The sequence below is a fragment of the Notolepis coatsorum genome, assembly GCF_963971535.1.
Source record: "Notolepis coatsorum genome assembly, chromosome: 1".
Classification (NCBI taxonomy): domain Eukaryota; kingdom Metazoa; phylum Chordata; class Actinopteri; order Aulopiformes; family Paralepididae; genus Notolepis; species Notolepis coatsorum.
In genome coordinates, this window is record NC_140165.1 from 231,870,739 (window position 1) to 231,892,223 (window position 21,485).

General features: G+C 43.6%; 1 protein-coding gene across 1 annotated transcript in view; it reads left to right on the forward strand.

The window, feature by feature from the left end:
* The window catches only part of pgm2l1 (phosphoglucomutase 2-like 1), an 80,390-nt gene that overhangs the window by 51,207 nt on the left and 7,698 nt on the right, over positions 1-21,485 (forward strand). The window contains exons 6-12 of the mRNA XM_084320465.1: positions 831-1,030; positions 2,732-2,921; positions 4,975-5,072; positions 10,205-10,379; positions 10,831-10,924; positions 11,834-11,963; positions 15,184-15,373. Of these exons, the coding sequence (XP_084176591.1) occupies positions 831-1,030; positions 2,732-2,921; positions 4,975-5,072; positions 10,205-10,379; positions 10,831-10,924; positions 11,834-11,963; positions 15,184-15,373 (1,077 nt within the window). The remainder of the gene's footprint in view (positions 1-830; positions 1,031-2,731; positions 2,922-4,974; positions 5,073-10,204; positions 10,380-10,830; positions 10,925-11,833; positions 11,964-15,183; positions 15,374-21,485) is intronic.

Genomic DNA, 21,485 nt, shown 5'->3' on the forward strand with positions numbered 1-21,485 from the left:
CCATGTGTCCTTACCAATTGAGCTATTTGTTGGATACTGAATTAGGGGCGGTGACTTATATATATTGAGCTCCGCTCGTGTCGCATGCGCGGGCACCTCGCGCGAGCACGCCGGCGCACGCACGCACCTGAGCGAGCACGCCGCCGCCGGTGCACGCACGGTAGCATTTGTCTGAAAAGAAGGGCGCTTTACCGCACTAGCGTGCGGTGACGAATGCGGAAGCATTTTTGCACTGCTTGCTTGGCATTAACGTACAGGCGCCCCAGACGCATGCAGTTGTGCATGATAACATGCATGCACGCATGTCTCCAACACATGTATGTGGGTACGTGTATCACGTAAGCATGTGTACATGCCTCATATGTGTGTGTGTGCATCTTCCTGGTATGTGACTGTACTCCTATCTCTTGTGTGTGTCTCGTATCCATGTGTGCCTCTGCCCCCTATGTGAGTGTATATCTCAGACGTGTATATATATGTGCATCTCAGCTACGTATGTGTGTGTCTCCTATATACATGTGTATCCCCCATATGTGTCAGTGAAAGCCTATACTTCAACTATGTGTATATGTAGGTGTGTGTATGCCTATTTCCTATAAGTGAGTATGTGATGTGCTAACACTTGTAATGGTTTTGCCTTATACTAATTAAACTTTATTTATAGAGCACTTCAAATATTCAAATAAAAACGCAGAATATACAAAATAAATGGTTAAAAAAAGACATAAATAGGTTGAAGTAGTTGACATTTCTAAATCAACTAGTTTATAAAAGTAAATTCGATTTTCATAACTTTAATAACTGTCTTAAATCCGTTCTTCCCACTGAAGGTTTACTGGTGTAACGGAGCCCAGATCTCCTCCCCTCACGATAAGGAGATCCTGCGGTGCATTGAGGAGAGCATGGAGCCCTGGAGTGACTCCTGCTGGAACGAGACTCTGGCAGACAGCTCCCCCCTGAGGAGCGACCCGCTGCAGGAGGTCAGCAGGAGCTACATGGAGGAGCAAACCTCCTTCCTGTGTTTTCATAGGTAAGGTTGAGGTTGTGCTCATCATATTATAATCAGACTCGGAATCCTAATGGGGCTGGAGACTGTGTGATGTGTAAAAAACATGTTAACATAATTGACAACTATCAAATGCACGGGTCACTGTCACATAACATATTATGCAGTTATTTTAAGAATGGTAAATGGACTGCATTTATATAGCGCTTTTATCCAAAGCGCTTTACAACTGTGGTGTGTAACCAGAGTCATCAATTATGGTCGTAGACAGATCTTCAGATTACCAGACAACCGCTCTACCTCCTGAGCCACTGTCGCCATTCGAATGAATGGGGGGAAAAAGACCACAGATATTTGTATGTTATGGACACATTTTCTGGCGCTGCTATAAAATGAAGCCCGATTTGTGTATAAAACCACATACGGTCTGAGTCTGTAAAATCAATTCCCATTTATTTACAATGGAGCAAGTCCAGGTTGTACATCTCCTCACAATAGAGGTTGGACTCTTGGTTCTTTTCATTTCTAACTTTGGGTGAGAGTTTATGTTCACATGTCTGTAGATTAGGGGTGTAACGATGCGACCTCACAACGATTAATTTCGATTACGATTATTCAGGCAACGATTCAATGCATCATGAAATCTCTTCATTTGACCACGATTCGATTAATTTTAGATTAATTTTCTATCAATTAATTCCCCAAAAAACAAATGTATACACAAATGTGGCTGGGGGAACTGATTCACTCAGCATGAACTATAGGTAAATAAAAACAATACACAAAAAAGAAAAAAAAATATATTTTTTTCTTTTTGGTTAATTTCGATTATAATCGATTCTAACGTACGGACGCGTATTGCTGCCACACCAGAAACAGAAGAAAAAAAAATCCGTATAACGTGATAACTTCTTGTTTTAACAAACGTTTCACGTTATAACGTGATAACTTCTTGTTTTAACATAAAACGTTTCACGTTATAACGTGATAACTTCTTGTTTTAACATAGAACGTTTCACGTTATAACGTGATAACTTCTTGTTTTAACATAAAACGCTTCACGTTATAACGTGAAAATCATGTTTGAATAAGGAAACGATGTGCGCCGTCTGCGAGACCGGAACATTTAGGAATTATGGCTTGTGTGTACAAGGCGGACATTTCTATCCCAGAGCCCGTCGGAGCTAAACCAATCGCTGTATGCGGGCTAGCCAATCAGAGACACATTAGGATCGATGCATTTCGATTAATCGATGCATCGTTACACCCCTACTGTAGATACTATATCTATATCTGTACATATTCCTTACCTACTCTTAATAGTTACACTGCTGGCCAGTATGACTACTACCATAGTGTCTTTATACCTGTATCACTACATATTATTACAAATCTGTACCTACACCTGATTAGCACTATTATTCAGTAGTACTAATTTATATATTTTATATCCAGTTTAATCTCCTATACATTGTATATTACTATTGCACAATGCACTTTACTGTTACATTTGCACTCTGATGCCAAACATCTTTTTGTTGTATTGTCCATAAATAAATGACAATACATTTCAATCTAATCTAACATTGAGTTGAACGGCTGTAGGCTAGCAATGCCAACCTGATGCCAATCCTGAAGTTTAACTGTATTATTCCTTATTTAAAGTAAAAATAGAAATGACAGCTGACTAACCCTCTTCCACATCTTCATCCATCCACCATGTAGGGAGCTCAACGTCAAGTCCCCATTGAAATTTGTGCACTCTTCCTTCCACGGAGTCGGGCACCGGTATGTCCAGGAGGCTTTCCTGGCCTTCGGCTTCTCTCCGCCCATCCCCGTCCCAGAGCAGAGAGACCCCGATCCAAACTTCTCCACCGTCAGATGCCCAAATCCAGAGGAGGGAGAGTCTGTTTTGGTAGGATAACAAATGAATGATTTCTCAATTCAGCTTAACCCAGAGCCATTAGAAGAGTTTGAAGAGTTCCATTTTCAGTTCAAGTTCAAGTTCAAGTTGAAGTTCAAGAGCCTTTTAGCTCCACTGTATCATTCTGTAACTATTTCCCTTAATTAATCAATACACATTCAAATACAGAAGTCCATATTTTTGGAACAATCTACTTCCATCACCACAGTCAACATCTACATTATCATTATTTAAAAAAATATCTTAACCTCTTAAGCCCTAGCCCTATTTTCTGAAAATCCGCCTAAAAATACATACCTAAGTAAATGGAAGATTGCTCCACTTCTACAAGGTCCATTTGCATGTTCCATTTGCAGGTATCTAGGGACATCTATGGATCTCATGGAATGTATTCCCAGTGTCAGAAATATTGTGTCTATTACTAGGCTTGAGTCAATTGTAATGAACCAAAGGAGAATATCAAATCTATTCTTTTTCATTCCCCACCCCCATCTTTGACGGTGAATAACACCATGCTAAGATTTACCAAACATGAATCATTCAGCACCTTCTTGAGATCACGTCTACAAAGAATCGAAGCAAATGAATAAAGGGAAGATGATTAAACAGAAGGTTTTGTAGATACAGTACTGAATTCTGCCATCCGGACACATGCAATTTGAAATATGATTATAGAATATCAGGCCTATAAATTACCTTACTATGGCCAAGTCGCACATCTATGGATCGTGCCAAATCTCCCCTTTCCAATGGCAGAGTTCAATCTGGATTTAGTATCACCAGGCCTGATTCACAAACCGTGAATGAAATCTACTGTAAGTACGGTTACTTTTTTATAATGTACATTTCTCCACCATTTTTCATCAGATTGCAATGCCGTTTTTTTCCTAGATGTTCACAGAAAGGGAGCGAAACTAACTGCGTTCTGTTTTATGGCAAAAATGTTCAGGTTTGTGGGAGATAATCCCGAAAGATAAGAGAAATCAAAAAATGAATCCAGAAGTCAGATTATTGACAGGGGCTGGTGTGAGCTGGGTAGTGTAGTTTTTCTAAATTCGAAAGCCCATCGAAAGCCCTGGGTCTCTTCCTTCAAAAGGCTACACTCACTTTTGGCTGCGCCAGTTCCTCCCGTCAATATGCGCCGGTTTCCGTCTCAATGCCCTGAGATTTCTATAATCTTGTATTTCACTAATAATCGTTAAAATCGTTGGTAAACAAACGTAATGCTAAAAATATACACTTTGACTGCTGTTTTGACAGGGTTAGGATCTTTACTCTTGGCTACATTTGAAAAAAAAAACACAACATTAATTCATACATTCTATAGAGATGGATTTATAGCGTGATGTCATTTGCGGTCCAGTACCGGACTGCTCGGGCTTAAGAGGTTAAAAGGACCTTTAATTAGCAAATGTATAACACTTCATGAATTCATTGTAATGCATCTTATCTTGCAACCAATGTCCATGTAAATTGTGTGTTTTCCTTTGTTTGGATTTGAAGCCTTGACGATGTCATAATCATTGTTTCTATTTCTCCTGTACGAATATTGATATTAAGGGGAGGTATCTTCATAAGACATTGTTGGCTTCTAACCTCTCCTGCACAATGTTTTAACTTGTTCTTATTTATATTATATTTATATTTATGTGCAAATAAACTTAAACTTAAATTAAAACATGTCAGGAAACCTCCCAGCTGTTTTAGAATACTGGGCCTATCACCATGGTGACATTACAGAGGCCCGTATTTCATATATATCAGCTGATAGAGTTGTACCCTTCCTGATGACTTGTCGTACAGAACTTGTAAGTCGCTTTGGATAAAAGCGTCAGCTAAATGACTAAATGTAAAATGTAAATGATATATGTACTGAGTATTGCAGCACAGACAAATTCCTTCAGTGGATCTGGTCATGATGTACAATTACTTTGTTCATGTAATTTCAACTTTGATGTGTAATGTCTACTGGCAACATGAAAATAGTTTTTAATAGTTTGCATAACAAAAAAAAAATATATATATATATATATGTTTTTGCCAGGAGCTCTCCCTTCGCCTGGCAGAGAGAGAGAATGCCAGGATTGTGTTGGCATCAGATCCTGACGCAGATCGCTTGGCTGTTGCAGAACTGTCTAACGGGTAAGTGTCAGCAGTAATTTCTGGTGGGCATGGACACGGTGTGACACTCAAACTGGCACACTGTTGTCACTCAAAAGCTTTTATTGAGATATGGACCTTAACACTGCACAAGAACATGAGTATACCAGGGTTCAATATTATCGTATCAGAAACGTATCATGATGAAATTATGATTTAGTTGCACACGATTGTGTCCTCCAAATTAATGATAGCGTCAATTCTTGAAATTAGATCTTCAGTATTTGAGGGGAAGTTATTTGAAAATTAATTATAAACAGCAATTGGTTTATTCATTTATTTTCATATGTAATCCACCTGATTAACGTGATGTGAATTTCTTTCATTTCACCAGACCTACCGTAGGCATAAATTACTTGTATAACAATCTCCATATTGACACCTCTTTATTTCAGTTCAAAGCTTTAGTTTATTTGCCATTTGTAGGTATTAAACTATACGCTAAAGATGGGGGTGGAGTTGACAAAGTGCAGAATCAGGGTCAAATGTAATTTTTTTTACAATAACTTAAAATGGAGCACAATAAAGGCAGCTGCAAACAAGTAATCAAATAGATAGATATGTTATAGATTAAATAGACAGAATGGCAACAGAATTTAGCAGAGGAGCAGATTACGTGACTGCACTCTACTCAAGCATTGTCATAGATCTCATTGCTGATATACTGTTGCTGTAAATGTAATTTGAACCCAATAACCTGATGTTGTGACAGTAGCACACTTGGCAATCAGGTAGATGACCAGATAATGGCACCAATGTCAGCTTAGCAAAAACATTATTTCTCTTTTGTTGAAGATTTTGTCTTGGTGTTCCTCTCAACTACAAAATTACACAGATTTTTATTAGGAATAAGCGATAGTATAGTATTAGTAAACCTAATATGTTTTGTGACGTTATTATATTATTTCTAATGTTAACTTAGTTTTTATTATGAAGTTAATACGAAAATATTGGGTCAACAATATTGGCAAGGTTTTGGGTTGGACAAGCTAGTTTTACAAGTCTCCAGGGATGTTAGCAATGTGTGAGGGATCGGCCTCACTGACGTCTGTCTGTCTGTCTGTCTGTCTGTCTGTCTGTCTGTCTGTCTGTCTGTCTGTCTGTCTGTCTGTCTGTCTGTCTGTCTGTCTGTCTGTCACAGACAGTCTGTCTGTTCGTTCTCCTTCTGACATTTTGTGTTTCTAGTAAGCATTACATTTACATAATCTCGGGGTGCAAAATGGCATGACTGAAAGCAAATTATAAAACACGAGCTGTAGGTGCGTATTTAAAGGAATTCAATAATTGTTCTTTGCAAAGACTGATAAGTGCAAAATATTGTGGATGCCTGTAAGACAGGATTAACAATATACAAGGACAAAATAAATAAGGAAAAAACAGGGTAATATGCAATGGAACTAAATTAATGACAGGATAATGAATCAAAAGGTAAAAGAAATTTAAGAAAAATGTTACTTCAAACTGTGACCATTTAACGGGGAAGACTCAGGTTTTACATGTAAACTGCGAGTCAATATTTGTTTTGTTGTTACTTGCATTGCTTTTACCCTTTTTATTATTCTCTGCGTTGCTTTTATTCTGTCTATTTTTTGCTAATTTTATGTCTGTTTTTACTGCTGTGAAGCACTTTGGGCTACAATTCCTGTATGAAAGGTGCTATACAAATAAAGTTGATTACATTATTATTATACATTATACAATGGCATGCAAATATCTTGATTCTGATTGGCTGAAACAGTCAAGTTAGCCGTTGTTATTTCGTATAACACACTCCACGTGACCCCAGATCCCTCCCACAACCGAATTACTTTTTCTGAATGAGTCCGCCATAGATAGACAAATGGAAGTATGAATAGCCTTTGAACGAATACTCCAAAAAAGATAGTCAACTGGAATATGTTAGTTTGTTACACATATGTTGGATTATGTAATTGGTTTGTCATGACCCATTGTGAAACTAAATAAAAATTGCAAAAAAAAATAAAAATGGCTGTCGATTTATTTATTTTTTGTCAGACTTGGATCTACTATTCAGTTTTTATTGGGTCGCCAATTGGCAGAGTAAAATGCATAACAATCAGGCACGTTGGAAGGGGGGGGGGGGGGGTGGCAGCTTCAGTTACTGCACAAAAGTAAAGCGGTATTTTTATATACTGTAACATATATATATAATATAAGTTATACGTTTATCCTGCTCAAAGCACTTGACTTCACCATTGTGTTAAATTGTATCTGAATCAGGAGATGATCTTCTCTCGTCTCAATTGAAATTGTATTTCTTCGTTGCGCAAAAGCTGGCTGGCAGTCTATATGAAGTTTGTTGTTAGATGGCATACTTTGTAGCACCCCCCTCTGCACCTCCCTCTGCTTCAAAAGGACACTGTCACACGAAGCGATTTCACTGGATGTCCCGGACACAATGGAAGTATGGATATATTCGTAACGACATATGTTGGATTGAGAAGCTAGTGAAGGGCTACATCTGTTCCTCCCTCCCCATCAACCTGGACCCCCTGCAATTTGCATACCGCCCCAACAGGTCCACGGAGGACGCCATAGCCCATGTGCTGCACACAGCAGCATCACACCTGGACAAGAGGCAGGGGAACTATGTGAGAATGCTGTTCATCGACTACAGCTCAGCATTCAATACCATAGTCTCCTCCAAACTCATAGCCAAGCTCAGGGACCTGGGCTTGAACTATGACCTCTGCCAGTGGGTCTTGGACTTCCTGACGGGTAGACCCCAGGTGGTAAGAGCAGGCAACTGCACCTCCTCATCCATCACGCTCAACATAGGGGCCCCCCCAGGGCTGTGTTCTGAGTCCCCTCCTCTACTCCCTGTACACACATGACTGTGTGGCACAGCGGAACAACAACACAATCATCAAATTTGCTGATGACACAGTAGTGGTGGGCCTGATCTCTGCCAACGACGAGAGGGCCTACCTGGAAGAGGTAGAGAATCTGTCGCAGTGGTGTCAGGAGAACTGCCTCTCCCTGAACGTCAGCAAAACAAAAGAGATGATTGTGGCCTTCAGGAGGTCGGGGTCAGGGACTACAGCCCCCTCGGCATCGACGGGGCACCAGTTGAGAGAGTGAATAGTTTCAAGTACCTAGGAGTCCACATATCCGATGACTTGACATGGACCACACACATTGACAGTGTTGTGAAGAAGGCACGGCAACGCCTCTACTTCCTCAGGCGCCTAAGGAAGTTCCAAGTCAGTCAGAAGATCCTTAAGAACTTCTACTCATGCACAATAGAGAGCATCCTGACTGGCAATATCACCTCCTGGTTTGGGAATAGCACCGCACAAGACCGCAGCAGACTACAGAGAGTGGCCCGTTCAGCCGAACGCACAATTGGAGGGGGGCTTCCCACTCTCCAGAACATTTACAACAAGCGGTGCATGGGTAAGGCTAAGATAATTATCAAAGACTCCAGCCACCCAAACAACTGCCTCTTTGAACTGCTGCGGTCAGGCAAGCGATACCGGAGTCTCATGGCAAGCACAGAAAGACTCAGAAGAAGCTTCTATCCCCAGGCCATCAGGTTGCTCAACGAACAATAACACTATGCAACAACCATCAAAAGCACTCACAGCACACACATCCACACGCACACACTCGCTTTAAACAAACAACTCACTGCAGCACCCACTCTACACACTTTAGAACACCTAAACACACTTTATATTTATTGGCAAAGAATTTGCACTACAACCCATACCTCAGTACACCTTACTGTAAATTGTACCTAAATTGTACCTCATCCCATTTCTGCTTTGCACTATATAGTATATTGTAATTAGTATATTGTATAGTATATTGTATGGTAACTCAGTTACTTCTACTCTGCATTGAACATTGTACATATGTACATACTGAACACTTGTGTCTACGTATGTGACTTCTATTTTATACTTGCTATACTTATTTTATTTTATACTTATCCTTTTGTCTAGCACAGTCTCTGGAGCGTAACAGAAAGAAGCATTTTGTATAAAAGTATTCTGTACTTCTGTATGACAACTAATAAAGAAACTTGAAACTTGATTATGTAATTGGTTTGTCATGACCCATTGTCAAAACAATAATAAATCACAGGATTTATATGAAGTTTGTTGTTAGATGGCATGCTTTGTAGCACTGCACCTCCCTCTGCTTCTAGACATGGAGGCAACTTTTATAATTTTTTTTTTTTATCTACTTTTTCTGTGGGTGGTTTTGTGAATAAATCTCCATTATGCTTCAATTACTGTGTGTTTATTGTATAGCAATTAGGTTGGGTGAATTGGGCCATTGTATAAACGCATTACATCACTTGAAGTCGTGTGTTATACGAATTAGATTGATTGATTGAAAAGTTTATTAACAGATTGCAGAATGGGTACAGTACAGTACAGCTCAATACATACAATTGTTAAGGGGATGCAGACCAGAGAAAGACTTTCGTCTTGTTTACATCAGGGTCCCCCATTTTCAATTCATCATAACATATATGACATACAGATAGGCCGTACTGCTACATCTATACATTTATGACATATCAGATTTGCAAATACAGTACTGTTTGTGATACAAAAAGTGTCCAGAAAAAGAGTGTATATACATTTAACGTAGAAACTGTACATTGGGGGAGGTTGGGTGGGTGGGGTTGGGTAGGTGGGTGGGGGCTGTACATTGGAGGTGGGGGGGGGTTGGGTAGGGGGGGGGGGACACTGTACACTGTACATTGGAATACTGACAAAGCCATACTTGGTCATTTACTGTACAACTGGGTTAGGACATTTGTAGGGGCCAGTTTCGAATTGCAGTCTCCCGTAGGTGTTCTTTGAGAGTGTTTTTGAAAGTGGGTAGTGATTCACATTGGGTAGAGATCACGCCTAGGGGGGACCACCTAACAACCACCCCTAGGCGTGATCTAATTCGTATAACGCACTCCGTCGCGTGATGTAATGCTTAAGTAGTGTCCCTCTTCTTTTTTTATATTTGGGAACCCTATTATCTTCCACTTTTTCATGTGGTACCTTCATTCAGTGTGACTGAAAGCAGACCATTAGTACATATTCCATGAGCAGTTCACACATATGTGATGTTCTGTCTGTCAGGTGTGGATGGAAGGTGTTCACCGGTAACGAGTTGGCAGCTCTGCTGGGCTGGTGGATGCTGTTGAACTGGAAGGAGAGACACGCAGACTCCACGGACAAGGTTTACATGCTGGCTACCACTGTCTCCTCCAAGATCCTCCAGGCCTTCTCACGCATCGAGGGCTTCCACTTTGAGGTATGTTGTTGTTCTCCAGTGTATACAACCTATCATGGGGAAGACTGTGGCTCAGGAGGTAGAGCAGTCGTCTGGTAATCCGGTGGTTCTTGGTTTGATTCCCGCTCCTCCCGGGCAGTTTGTCAAAGTGTCCTTGAGCAAGACATTTAACCCCTAACTGCTCCAGATGAGCAGGTTGGCACCTTGCATGGTTGCCTCCGCCGTCGGTGTGTGAGTGAATTGGTAAAAATGTGAGTAACTAATTGTAAAGCTCTTTGGATAAATGCACCGTTTACCATTCATATCTCCAAAACATTAAACTAACTAAAGGAAAATGTTGTTTTAAATGATGAAGTCATTTTTGTTTACTTTAAAAGTGACCGTATTTGACTTAAGAACATAACATAATAATGTGTGTTATGGACTCTCAGGTCCTGCCTGATGTCCCCTCACATCATTGTCTTACTTACAGGAGACCCTGCCTGGTTTCAAGTGGATAGGCAAAAGAATGCACGAGTTGGCAAAAAGCGGTGATGAAATGATCTTTGCCTTTGAGGAGTCTATCGGTAAGCAGCATATATTGACTTTTTCTTTTTTGTAAATGAGTTTGAACCCTTTCACTGCCACACTACAGAAGGTTAACCCTGTGTTACCGTCTGTAGTGTGATAGTAAAGGGGTAACCTTCTGTAGTGTGGTAGTGACAGGGTTAACCTGCTGTCGTGTGGCAGTGAAAGGGTTAACCTTATGTATTGTCGCATTGAAAGGGTTAACCGTTTGGTAGTGTGGCAGTGAAAGGGTTAAACTTTATTTCTAACTTTTTTAAATGTGATTAACCTCTAAAGGCATGACATGGTAAGAATACAACTGATATATTCCCTGCTGGCTTTAATGTTTTGATTAGTTGATTATACAAATGGTAACTGACTGACAATGAGCTTTAAGCATCGGGAATATTGCTGTGCATTATGTTCGTGGAGTGAGACATAATAAAATCTGTAGCGTGTGTGTGACTCCGTGCAATATCTCGTTATTGCTGCTGCCATGCTCTTCTAAAAAATGTATTTCCCTAAACAATTACTTGAGTAATTAATGCGAGTACTCGTTCTGGGAAAACATTACTCATGCCCTTTATTATATATTAAAAACACTGGTGTTTCTTTTTAATGACTTGTTCACACAGTTGAATGTGTCTCTCTGGTCAGTTCACTGCACAATGCAGGCGCCTGGTGGAGCTGCATGCTTGAAACAGACTGCCTCCTTCAGGGCATTTGTGTTCTTGCAGATTTTACACGAACAATTGTGTTTCTCCATCCCCCACCCCATCGACTTCATTACTGAGAACACCCGCAAGTAGCCTACAGAATGTGCGAGTGCAAACGATAATACTACAAAGCTACAAAATAGGTTATGGATAATATAATTTAGGTTAATTTAGTCATTGTTCTAACCTCTTGTTTTCTCATTGCTTCCTCAGGGTTTCTGTGTGGCAGCTTGATCCCAGACAAGGATGGAGTGAGTGCCTCTGTGGTTGTAGCTGAGATGGCCACCTACCTCCAAAGCAAGGACCTCACCCTCAACCAACAGCTCCATAACATCTATGAAATGTAAGTGACACTGCCCCACGCCTCATGTTGACGTCCGCCATGTGGTTGAAGCCCCACGCCTCATGTTGACGTCCGCCATGTGGTTGAAGCCCCACGCCTCATGTTGACGTCCGCCATGTGGTTGAAGCCCCACGCCTCATGTTGACGTCCGCCATGTGATTGAAGCCCCACGCCGCGTGATTACGAAACCTAGCCGCATTTCTCGGAGACGCTCTCTGATTGGCACTGACTGACGCTCTCTGATTGGCCACTGACGCGTTTGCCCAATCCGTGACGAGCTGTGTCTTTTTCCATTTCCACGTCAAACAGCCTGCAAACTACCTGGCGTTCTATCGCCATGCTCTAAGACAAACTCTAACCATAACCAACTTCGAAAGAGTGCCTAAGCTTAACCGTCGAAAGAACTTGCCGTCACGCTCTAAGACAAACTCTAACCTTAACCAACTTCGAAGAGTGCCTAAGCTTAACCAGTGTAGAAACAGGCGTCGGCCAATCAGAGAGAGTCTCTGAGAAATGCGGCTAGGTTTCGTAATCACGCCCCCACGCCTCATGTTGACGTCCTCCATGTGGTTGAAGCCCCACGCCTCATGTTGAGGTCCGCCATGTGGTTGAAGCCCCACGCCTCATGTTGACATCCGCCATGTGGTTGAAGCCCCACACCTCATGTTGACGTCCGCCATGTGGTTGAAGCCCCACGCCTCATGTTGACGTCCGCCATGTGGTTGAAGCCCCACGCCTCATGTTGACGTCCGCCATGTGGCCAGAAAAAACAGCCCTTGAAAACTTTCTTGAAGAACTTGAAGACTTTCTGAACAAACGCATATTGCCATCTATTACGTTTCTGTAATACAAACACATTTATTTCAGCACATGATATCCTATACTCATTTTCAGATTGTCTTTCCTTTTCCCACTTTCACCTCTGTTCAGACCAGGGCCCTCATTCATCAACGTGGACGTAGAACTTGACCTACTTCCACACGTAAGCACGGAATGTAGAACTAGCGTACGCACAGGGAAGTCGGCATTCATCACACGTGCGTACGCAGGCTCTATGGTCCTCCGTGTTGATGAATACCACTTTGTTCTACCGTCAATGCTCGTGCATGATTATCCATATATGGTCATGAAAATGAGGAAACACCCCCCATGGGATGTGAAATAATGGACGGACCCGAGCGGAACCCTGAGAAACTCCACGAAGATTGTTCACTGCTGTCGAACCAAGAAGACACTATCGCGTATTGTGGGATAAATAAAAGGCGGACTCGTAAACGGTGATGTCAGATATCAACGGCTCCCTAAGACCATTGCTGCAATTCTGCCTGGACAGCTCAAAATACTAATAAAGACCGTTCGTTGACCACTGTTTGGCGTTGGTTGTGTGTCATTATAACCGTGCTGTAATATGAATGCCTTTATCAGTTGTGTTCGATTGGCTATATGATTTTTAGATGCATCTATTTTGTTGTCGGCTAATAAAGACCGCGCTGGAATATGACTGCCTTTTCCCGTGTTGTTTGATTAATACCCCAGGGATTAAAGTTCTCCTCAATTTGATTCCAAATCGCGATGGATCTCCCGTCAATCTTCTACCTGCTGCATATGATTTCTAGAGGCATACTACAATCTATTTTGATGTCAGTATTGGGTAGCCTATATAAACAATATAATACGAGAGCATATACAAGAACAATGAATCTCACTGCATGTATGATAGCCTGCCTTTCAATACATGAACTTGAATTCCATCATGTCTGTGTGCGGGTCACTGCGGGAACTCACAAGGCTGTTGTCACAATGTAAATAAGAACGTGCACTGAAAAGTTACAGTATGTAGTTGGTTGATCATTTGTATGACAGTCAGTAAACCCTTGCAAAAAGTATCCGTTTTATTTAATGAATTGAAAACATTCAGCATCGCCTTCCTCCCGGCATCCAGCAATAACATGTATCAGGCAAATGCGCATCGCAACATTGACTGAGTGGAATCCCTTTCTATTCACATAACTGCATTTGTGATGGAGCTTTGACAGCTACAGTAACAGTCTATTGGTCGATCCATCTCCAATATCACGATGGACCGTGCCGCGGTGGCAAAGACGTACCCGAGGGTGGAGAGGATCTTGAATGAATTCCATCATCATATATATATGTTGTGTGTCTGTCCACTATGTTTGTTACTTTGTTATCCCCCCCCCCCCTATCTATGTAAAGCGACCTTGGGTCTCTTGAAAGGCGCTATATAAAATGAAGCTATTATTATTATTATTATTATTATTATTATTATTATTATTATTATTATTATTATTATTATTATTATTATTATTATTATTATTATTATTATTATCATCACATCTGTGCGGGAGCTCACAAATAGACTGTTAGTCTCAGTGAAGTTTCAACGGAGGTCATCTATTCTAACCAACAAATTGAAGTAGAAAGCATTTCGTGACCAATCTTATTTGGAAACATGACACACATAATAATTTGCTTTTTATTTGAAACAATATCTAATCGCGTTTGGAGGTTGGTGTTTTGCGTCTGCCCCCCCGTGCCAAACAAGCAGGCCAACCTCTTGTTCGCGTGTGAGCCCGTTATAATTACACTACTGTCGCTATTTTGCAATGAACTATAATGAATTACGGGTCATACAGAAGTTGAACACTAATGCACGGAAGCTTATTTCCGCCTTGGAACTAATGCAGGACTGAGGAGTGCTTATGCGTAGTAACGATCTTCTACCACTGGGAGTTAGGTACGCCAGGTCTGACCTGTGCGTAGATGTACGCACGAAGTCAAGTTCAAGTTGAAATTGATGAATCCCACTCTTTGCTTAGAAATGATCGTACGCACAGGGTAAGCACAGATCTGTGCGTAGAAGACGTTGATGAATGAGGGCCCAGGTGTTCAATCTCAACATCGATTGTAGTGATATTGTATTTAATTCCTCATTGAAACTAAGGCACCAGAAGCTACTCTATCTTGCCAACAAACTGATGTTCAGTTAACTGAAGTCGTCTGTCCCCCCCCCCCCCCCCCCCTACACACACGCACGAGCGCATGCACACACACACACACATTATACTGTAACTGCCTTGGTAACAAAAAACTGACAAAATTCAAACAGTCATTGCGTCCTTTTAATACTTAATAATCTGTCCAATTCCATCCTCTCCCCTCCATCCATATTCATGCTCTTCACTCTTCTGTCTTCCAGATATGGTTATCACATTTCCAAAACGTCCTACGTCATCAGCAACGACCCGCCAACAGTTCAGAAGATATTCAGCCGAATCCGTAACTTTGACGGAGAGGGGTCGTACCCCAAGACCTGCCGGGGCTACACCATCTCTCACGTCAGGGACGTCACCACGGGGTACGACAGCAGCCAGCCCGATAAACGCTGTGTAAGTAGTCTGGCTGTCACTAATGGCTATTTCCATAAACAAGTATTCTGTTGTTTATTAGAATAATCAAGTTACCGTAATTTTCGGACTATAAGCCGCACCTGAATATAAGCCGCAGCAGCTAAATTGAATGATGTGTACATATATAAGCCGCACTGGACTATAAGCCGCAGGTGTTTTAATGTTTAATTACCATATGTAAGGGTTCGTGCACAGAGGGCAGGGGATTGTCGGGAAAGAGATGGCTGTTTTTGAGGAAGCTCCCATTTATTAACATTTCAACAAACAAGTTGCATATTTGCATAACGTATTCAATTGTTACCATTTAGTGCAATAGTAGCTACATAATATGTACTGTGCTGTGTAAACTGTACTGTATCACATAGCGTTTCAGACACACAAACTTTTCAACTTTCGAACTTAAACGGTGCGCTCCCAGCGCACGTACCGGCAGTGATCTACAGCAGTGGTTTTCGACCAGTGGTACGGGGACCACCAGTGGTCCTTGAGGGGCGTCACAATCATTTAACCACTTAGCTTTGGCTATTTTTGAAGCTCTAGCAAGCTCAACAGGCTCATAGCGGCAGCGCGGCACTGAGCTTGAAGATCTGCTATTTTTGAAAAACCTTAAAGTGTGCACATCTTTGAATATTTATATTTTTTAAAGCGAAAATTAACTGATATCTTTGCTTCTGGGAGTCCCTGGCACAAAATATTTTCAATTGGGGGTCCGCGGCCAAATGTGTATCAATTTAGGGGTCCTTGGCATGAAAAAGGTTGAAAACCACTGATCTACATTATAGCCTACAGTAGTACCATAACAAAAACAAAGCTTACAGTGCTCGACGAGGCAATATCAATGGCTAAATTAAATGTGTTTTTTTTTAAAGTGCAAAATAAAGTGCCTGTAACACGACAGTAAGCAAGTAAGCCTAAAGTTGCAGTAACACGGCTGCTTAAAATATACGGTAATCAGAAAAGTCATTAATCCTCATCTTCATCTTTTAGGCTAAGGTACACGGCTGTAACCAGAAAAGTCAAGTCATTAATCCTCATCTTCGTCTTCTTCCTGCGTACTAAAACCACCGTAGCCACCAAGTCCTCATCTTCAGTGTCGGAAACGAACAGGCTCAGGGTGGCTTCGTCAGCCACTCTCCTCTCTCCTTCGGTGTCGCTCTCAAAACCAACTAACTCCTCTTCGTCACTGTCGGAATCAAACAGCCTCTGAAGGGCCTCAGCTGTGGCGGCGTCCTCCTCTTCATCACGCAGCAGTCCAGCCTTTCGGAACCCGTTGGTGATCGTGGATGTTTTGACACTCCTCCACGCTGTCCGGATCCACTCGCAAACTTGAGCGACCAGTTTTGGTGAATGACTTATCGCCGCTAGTCCTCCACGCCTCCCACTGAACGCGTAGTACCACTTTGAACGCACGATTGACACTGATGTGTCGAGTGGCTGCAGATGCTTCGTTGTGCCCCCAGGAATCACAGCTGGAGTTGAGTTTGTGCTCTTGATGGCTGCTTTCACAGACTCTGTTATATGGGCCTCATGCTGTCCAAAACGAGCAAAGCTTTTTTTGGCGAAAGAATCCTCCAGGGCGCTTGACGTAGCACTCATTCAGCCACTCCTTAATTACGCTTTCCATCATCCACCCTTTCTTGTTGACTTTAAAGGAGATGCCGTTCGGGATCTTTTCTTTTGGCATTGTAATCCGCTTAAAAATCACCATTGGCGGAAGCTTTAATCCAGACTGCCTTTAATTTAAAAGCTGCACCATATGCATTTCTACGTTTGTTTTCCATAATGAGGGTTTATGCATGAAAACTTCCTTTGCACAAACTGTCTCGCTCTCGTAATGTCTGTCTGACCGGCCATAGAGCCCATAGAGTTAAAGGTGGTGGACTGTAACCTGGAAAATCCATAGATTTAGGAGGTCCCCTAGTGGCCGTTAGCTGTAAAAATCCATAATTAGCCGCACCGTTATATATTCGTACTGGCATCGCGTCCCGCTCTTAAGCCATACCGAGATATACCTCATCTCATGTACCTAGTGTACTCCATCAACGAATAAACCAAATACACCCAGCACCTGCCAGGCCCCGCCCCTACTGCCGTACTATAGTACTGAGCGTGGCCACCACTCACCCTTCCTCTATTTTCATTTCCATCATAGCGGATGCATGACACCAACTAGTTGTTATGAAAAGTTTAGATAATATTGAGTAGGGATGCACCGAAATTTCGGCCACCGAAAGTTTTCGGCCGAAAATGGCCAAAAATGGCCTTTCGGCTTTTGGCCGAAAGAGTTTTTTCACCGAAAATATATCACCGAAACAGAAACCACCAGCTGTAACCTAACGCGTGTTGTTGTGATGATGTTATCAAAACGCGGATTCAGTCATTACATGAGCTCTTCAGTCCTGCGTTCTGCAGCCTGTGTGATAACTCCTCTTGGGACTCGGGAGGCGCGCTGTAAACTCTGCGCGCAACGAGTCCAATAAATGCGTCTTTAACATGCTTTATAGTTTATATCCTTATTTACTATGCCCGTCGCGGTTAATCACAGAGTGATCTAATATGCATATTATTCAGAGCGAGAGGGATTGTGTTTCTCACATTGACGCTGTCGCGCGTCTACTGTGCCAAAGTCAAGAGAGCGCATTCATCTGGTGACTAGAAAGGTGCGCTCAGTAGAGCCTCTCTCTCTCTCTCTCTCTCTCTCTCTCTCTCTCTCTCTCTCTCTCTCTCTCTCTCTCTCTCTCTCTCTCTCTCTCTCTCTCTCTCTCTCTCTCTCTCTCTCTCTCTCTCTCTCTCTCTCTGATTGATTGATAACTTTATTAACAGATTGCAGAATGGGTACAATACAGTACAGCTCAATACACACAATTGTTAAGGGAATGCAGACCAGAGAAAGACTTTCGTCTTGTTTACATCAGGGTCCCCCATTTTCAATTCATCAGGACATATATGACATACAGATAGACAGTACTGCTACATCTATACATTTATGACATACCAGATTAAAAAAATACAGTACTGTTTGTGATACAAAAAGACCCATAATAGTGATTATTTAAGTTTAGTTTTGCCATAATCATATATTTTTCCATAATCATGAGGTAGCTGAACAACATTGGTAAAGAAAAATTCTATTCTATGAATCATTTTCGGCATTCGGTTTTCGGCCAACTGTTTCCTATTTTCGGTATCGGTTTCGGCCAAGAATTTCCCATTCGGTGCATCCCTAATATTGAGTGCTTACGGAGATTTGCTTACCCCTGGAATCTTCGGGGTATGTTCCAACGACACGTCGGGTCTATTCTGATGTTCCCTCGTCTTGTGGCAGCAGATCGAGGGACAGCGTGCAAGGTTTGGCTATCGAGCCGGCTCGCACACAGGTAGGCCCTGTGTCATCAGGCATTGATGCTAGTGTTAGTAATGCTGGTTTGTTTTGTTACACAACCGAGTTGTGTGTCGGCGCCAGAGGCGGGATGGTTTGGTGAACGTTCCCCTGAAGTGGACGGTTTCCAAGCGATCCTGGAGCGTGCTGCTAAACACTATTGCTAATGCTAATGCTAACACTAATGCTGAAATGCTGGGCACTGTTCTAATGTTCCCCGCCGTGGGATGTTGCCGCTTTTCCCTCCTCTTAACCGGTTCATTGATGAAGGTCAGTCGGTAGCTAATGTGTTTTTTTTTGCTGAGTCCTATTTTACCCTTTTTATGGGTAAATGGGTTGACAACAGGGTGCAGGGCGGGTGTGCCGTGGCTAGGTAGCCAGGTAGCATCGATCCTGTGGCAGTAGAGCTATATTGCTGCAGGATGGAATTTAGCGGCGGCCAGTGTTGTGGCTCAGCTGACTCAGTTTTCTGGCTCAGTTTTCTGTCCACATTAGCGTTGAACGCTATGCTATATTGGGCTACTGTTTCTGTTCCGTCTCTCTGCTACGGGAATGTCTGTCTATACTACAGTCTTCCCTCCTCTCAACCATTCATGCTGACGGTCAATCGGTGTCTACTGGGGGAGTAGTGCGGGGGGGGGCTTTGTTTACCTTCATGGGTAAATGGGCTGAGGTCTAGGGCTGGTGTGCTGTTGTTAATATTATGAATGAATGCAGGACTGGTTCTCTCTGGTCCGCCTCCCCTTAACGTTGTGTGCATGGGCTCCGTGTTAGCATCAGTCCTTTGCTTTTGACATGTTGAAACAGTGCCCCGCCTGGCCGACGCCATGAGGTGGGTCGGCCCGGCGAGTGGCTGGTGGGCTGCTAAAGCCTGTACCGCCATGGTATGGAATTGGCAGCGATTAGTAACTGTGTTCGAATTGCTGTTTTTTTCTATCAAAAAATGGTGTCTGGTGGCGGGGCCTTGAGGGCCAGCCGACGTCGACACATCGTGCGAGGTTGACGTTATTAGCTTTGACCTAGCCGCAAGCTATAACCGCTCAGGGCTCCCCTCTCCGCAGAGGATTTTGGTCTTCCGCTGGAGCGCGGGCGGTATTTGTCCTAGGCCCCACACCTCGACAGGCGGCCATGTTTTCCCCCGCCAGAGGTATCCTGGGCGTTGAATCGACAGGTGTCCACAAGGCAGACAGCCTTGGCGGCCGAGGGATCGGCCATGTTGGATGGGCTCGGCTTGGAATATACAAGCCGTCGCCGTCCTGCCGCGAGCAGCCCGCTCTCCGATCACTCCCTCCCCCAACACCAGCGGAAAAAGGGGGCTCTGATTGTTTCCTTTGGCTGCGGGCCGCGTGCCTTCGTTGAAGCACGGGCGGCCCCACTTTTCGCTTCTCATGGGGACAGGGGCTGACACCCAGTTGATGGCTGAGCCTGGGTCTGTCTGTGAGAATGTTGTGCTGTCAAGCGGCTCCCACACCATAAGCTGTGTTGGTTGAGCCTGGTGTTACGTCTGTCAACTATAAGTGTTGTCAGCAGGGGGGCTCGAAACTTTTTGAGGCACACAGTGCAGGCTTCCCCGGCCTCGCCTTCGCCAGGCCAGGTATCATGTTGGTGCCTCCCACTCCTGAAAGATTGGCAGTGGTCTCGCAGGCGCGTGTGATTTGGGTGGTAGTAATATCACTGCAGGGCTACGGTGTGTAGGAACCCATGGGGGCCTCACACCTTGCATGTCCGGCTGCAGAACATGGAACGGAACGCTCTGCTCGCACGGGTCCAGGGTTGGCTACGCACAGCGGGTGGGACCGGGCCGCCTATCTACAGTTCCTAGCGGACCTGCGCCACATGGCGGCGGGTGCGTTGGGAGTGTCATCACATATGGCTACAGCAGTACCATATGTCGAGGTGGATGGAGAGAACGCTGAGGCGGGGACTTGTATTTACACAACCCCACCCGTTTTCGGGTTTGGTACAGACCCTATTGTCAGGGTCACCAGCAGTGACTGCTCTGGTCGACGATCTGATCTCTGTGGACGAAGCAAGCCATCGTCGTGGCGTTTTCCTCCCGGTGTTCTCTGGTGCCTGAGAAATCGGGAGGGGGGGGGGTGTCAGACCCATGTTGGACCATGGGAAGGTTCAGTATTTTTTGGATCGTCTCCTACCTGTTGAACACTGTCAGGTGGGGGTCTGGTTCTCCTCCATAGACCTGTAGGATGCGTGTTCGCATCCCCGATCTTCCGTCCTAGGGCTTACCTACGCTTCCTTACAGGGTTAGCCTATGAGTACCAGGGGCTGCCGTTCGGCTTTTCTCTGGCTCCCCGCATCTTCACCAAGTGCGTGGAGGCCGCACTGGGGCCTCTGCGTCGTTGGGGGTTACGAAGTGTATTCTGCCCTGCCGACGTTCTGGTCCTTGGCGGTCAAGGTGGATCGTCAGGTCTCATGCCAGGCAGGGTTCCTACCAGCCTAGGGTTGCTGTAGACTGGAAGTAGAGTACTCCTCTTCCCAGTCAACAGGTGGAGTGCTATGGGCATCCCTCTCAGAGCGTGTTGCGACAGTTACGGCGCTGTCTGTGATACGCCTGCTCGGTATGAGGGCATCTGCTCATTCCGTGGTCCCTCTTGGCCTCCTCTTCACCCCAGGAGGAGGTTACAGAGGTGGTTCTTTTCCAGTATGGAAATAAACCCGGTGAGAGGCAAGTCAGGACGGACAATACGACGTCAG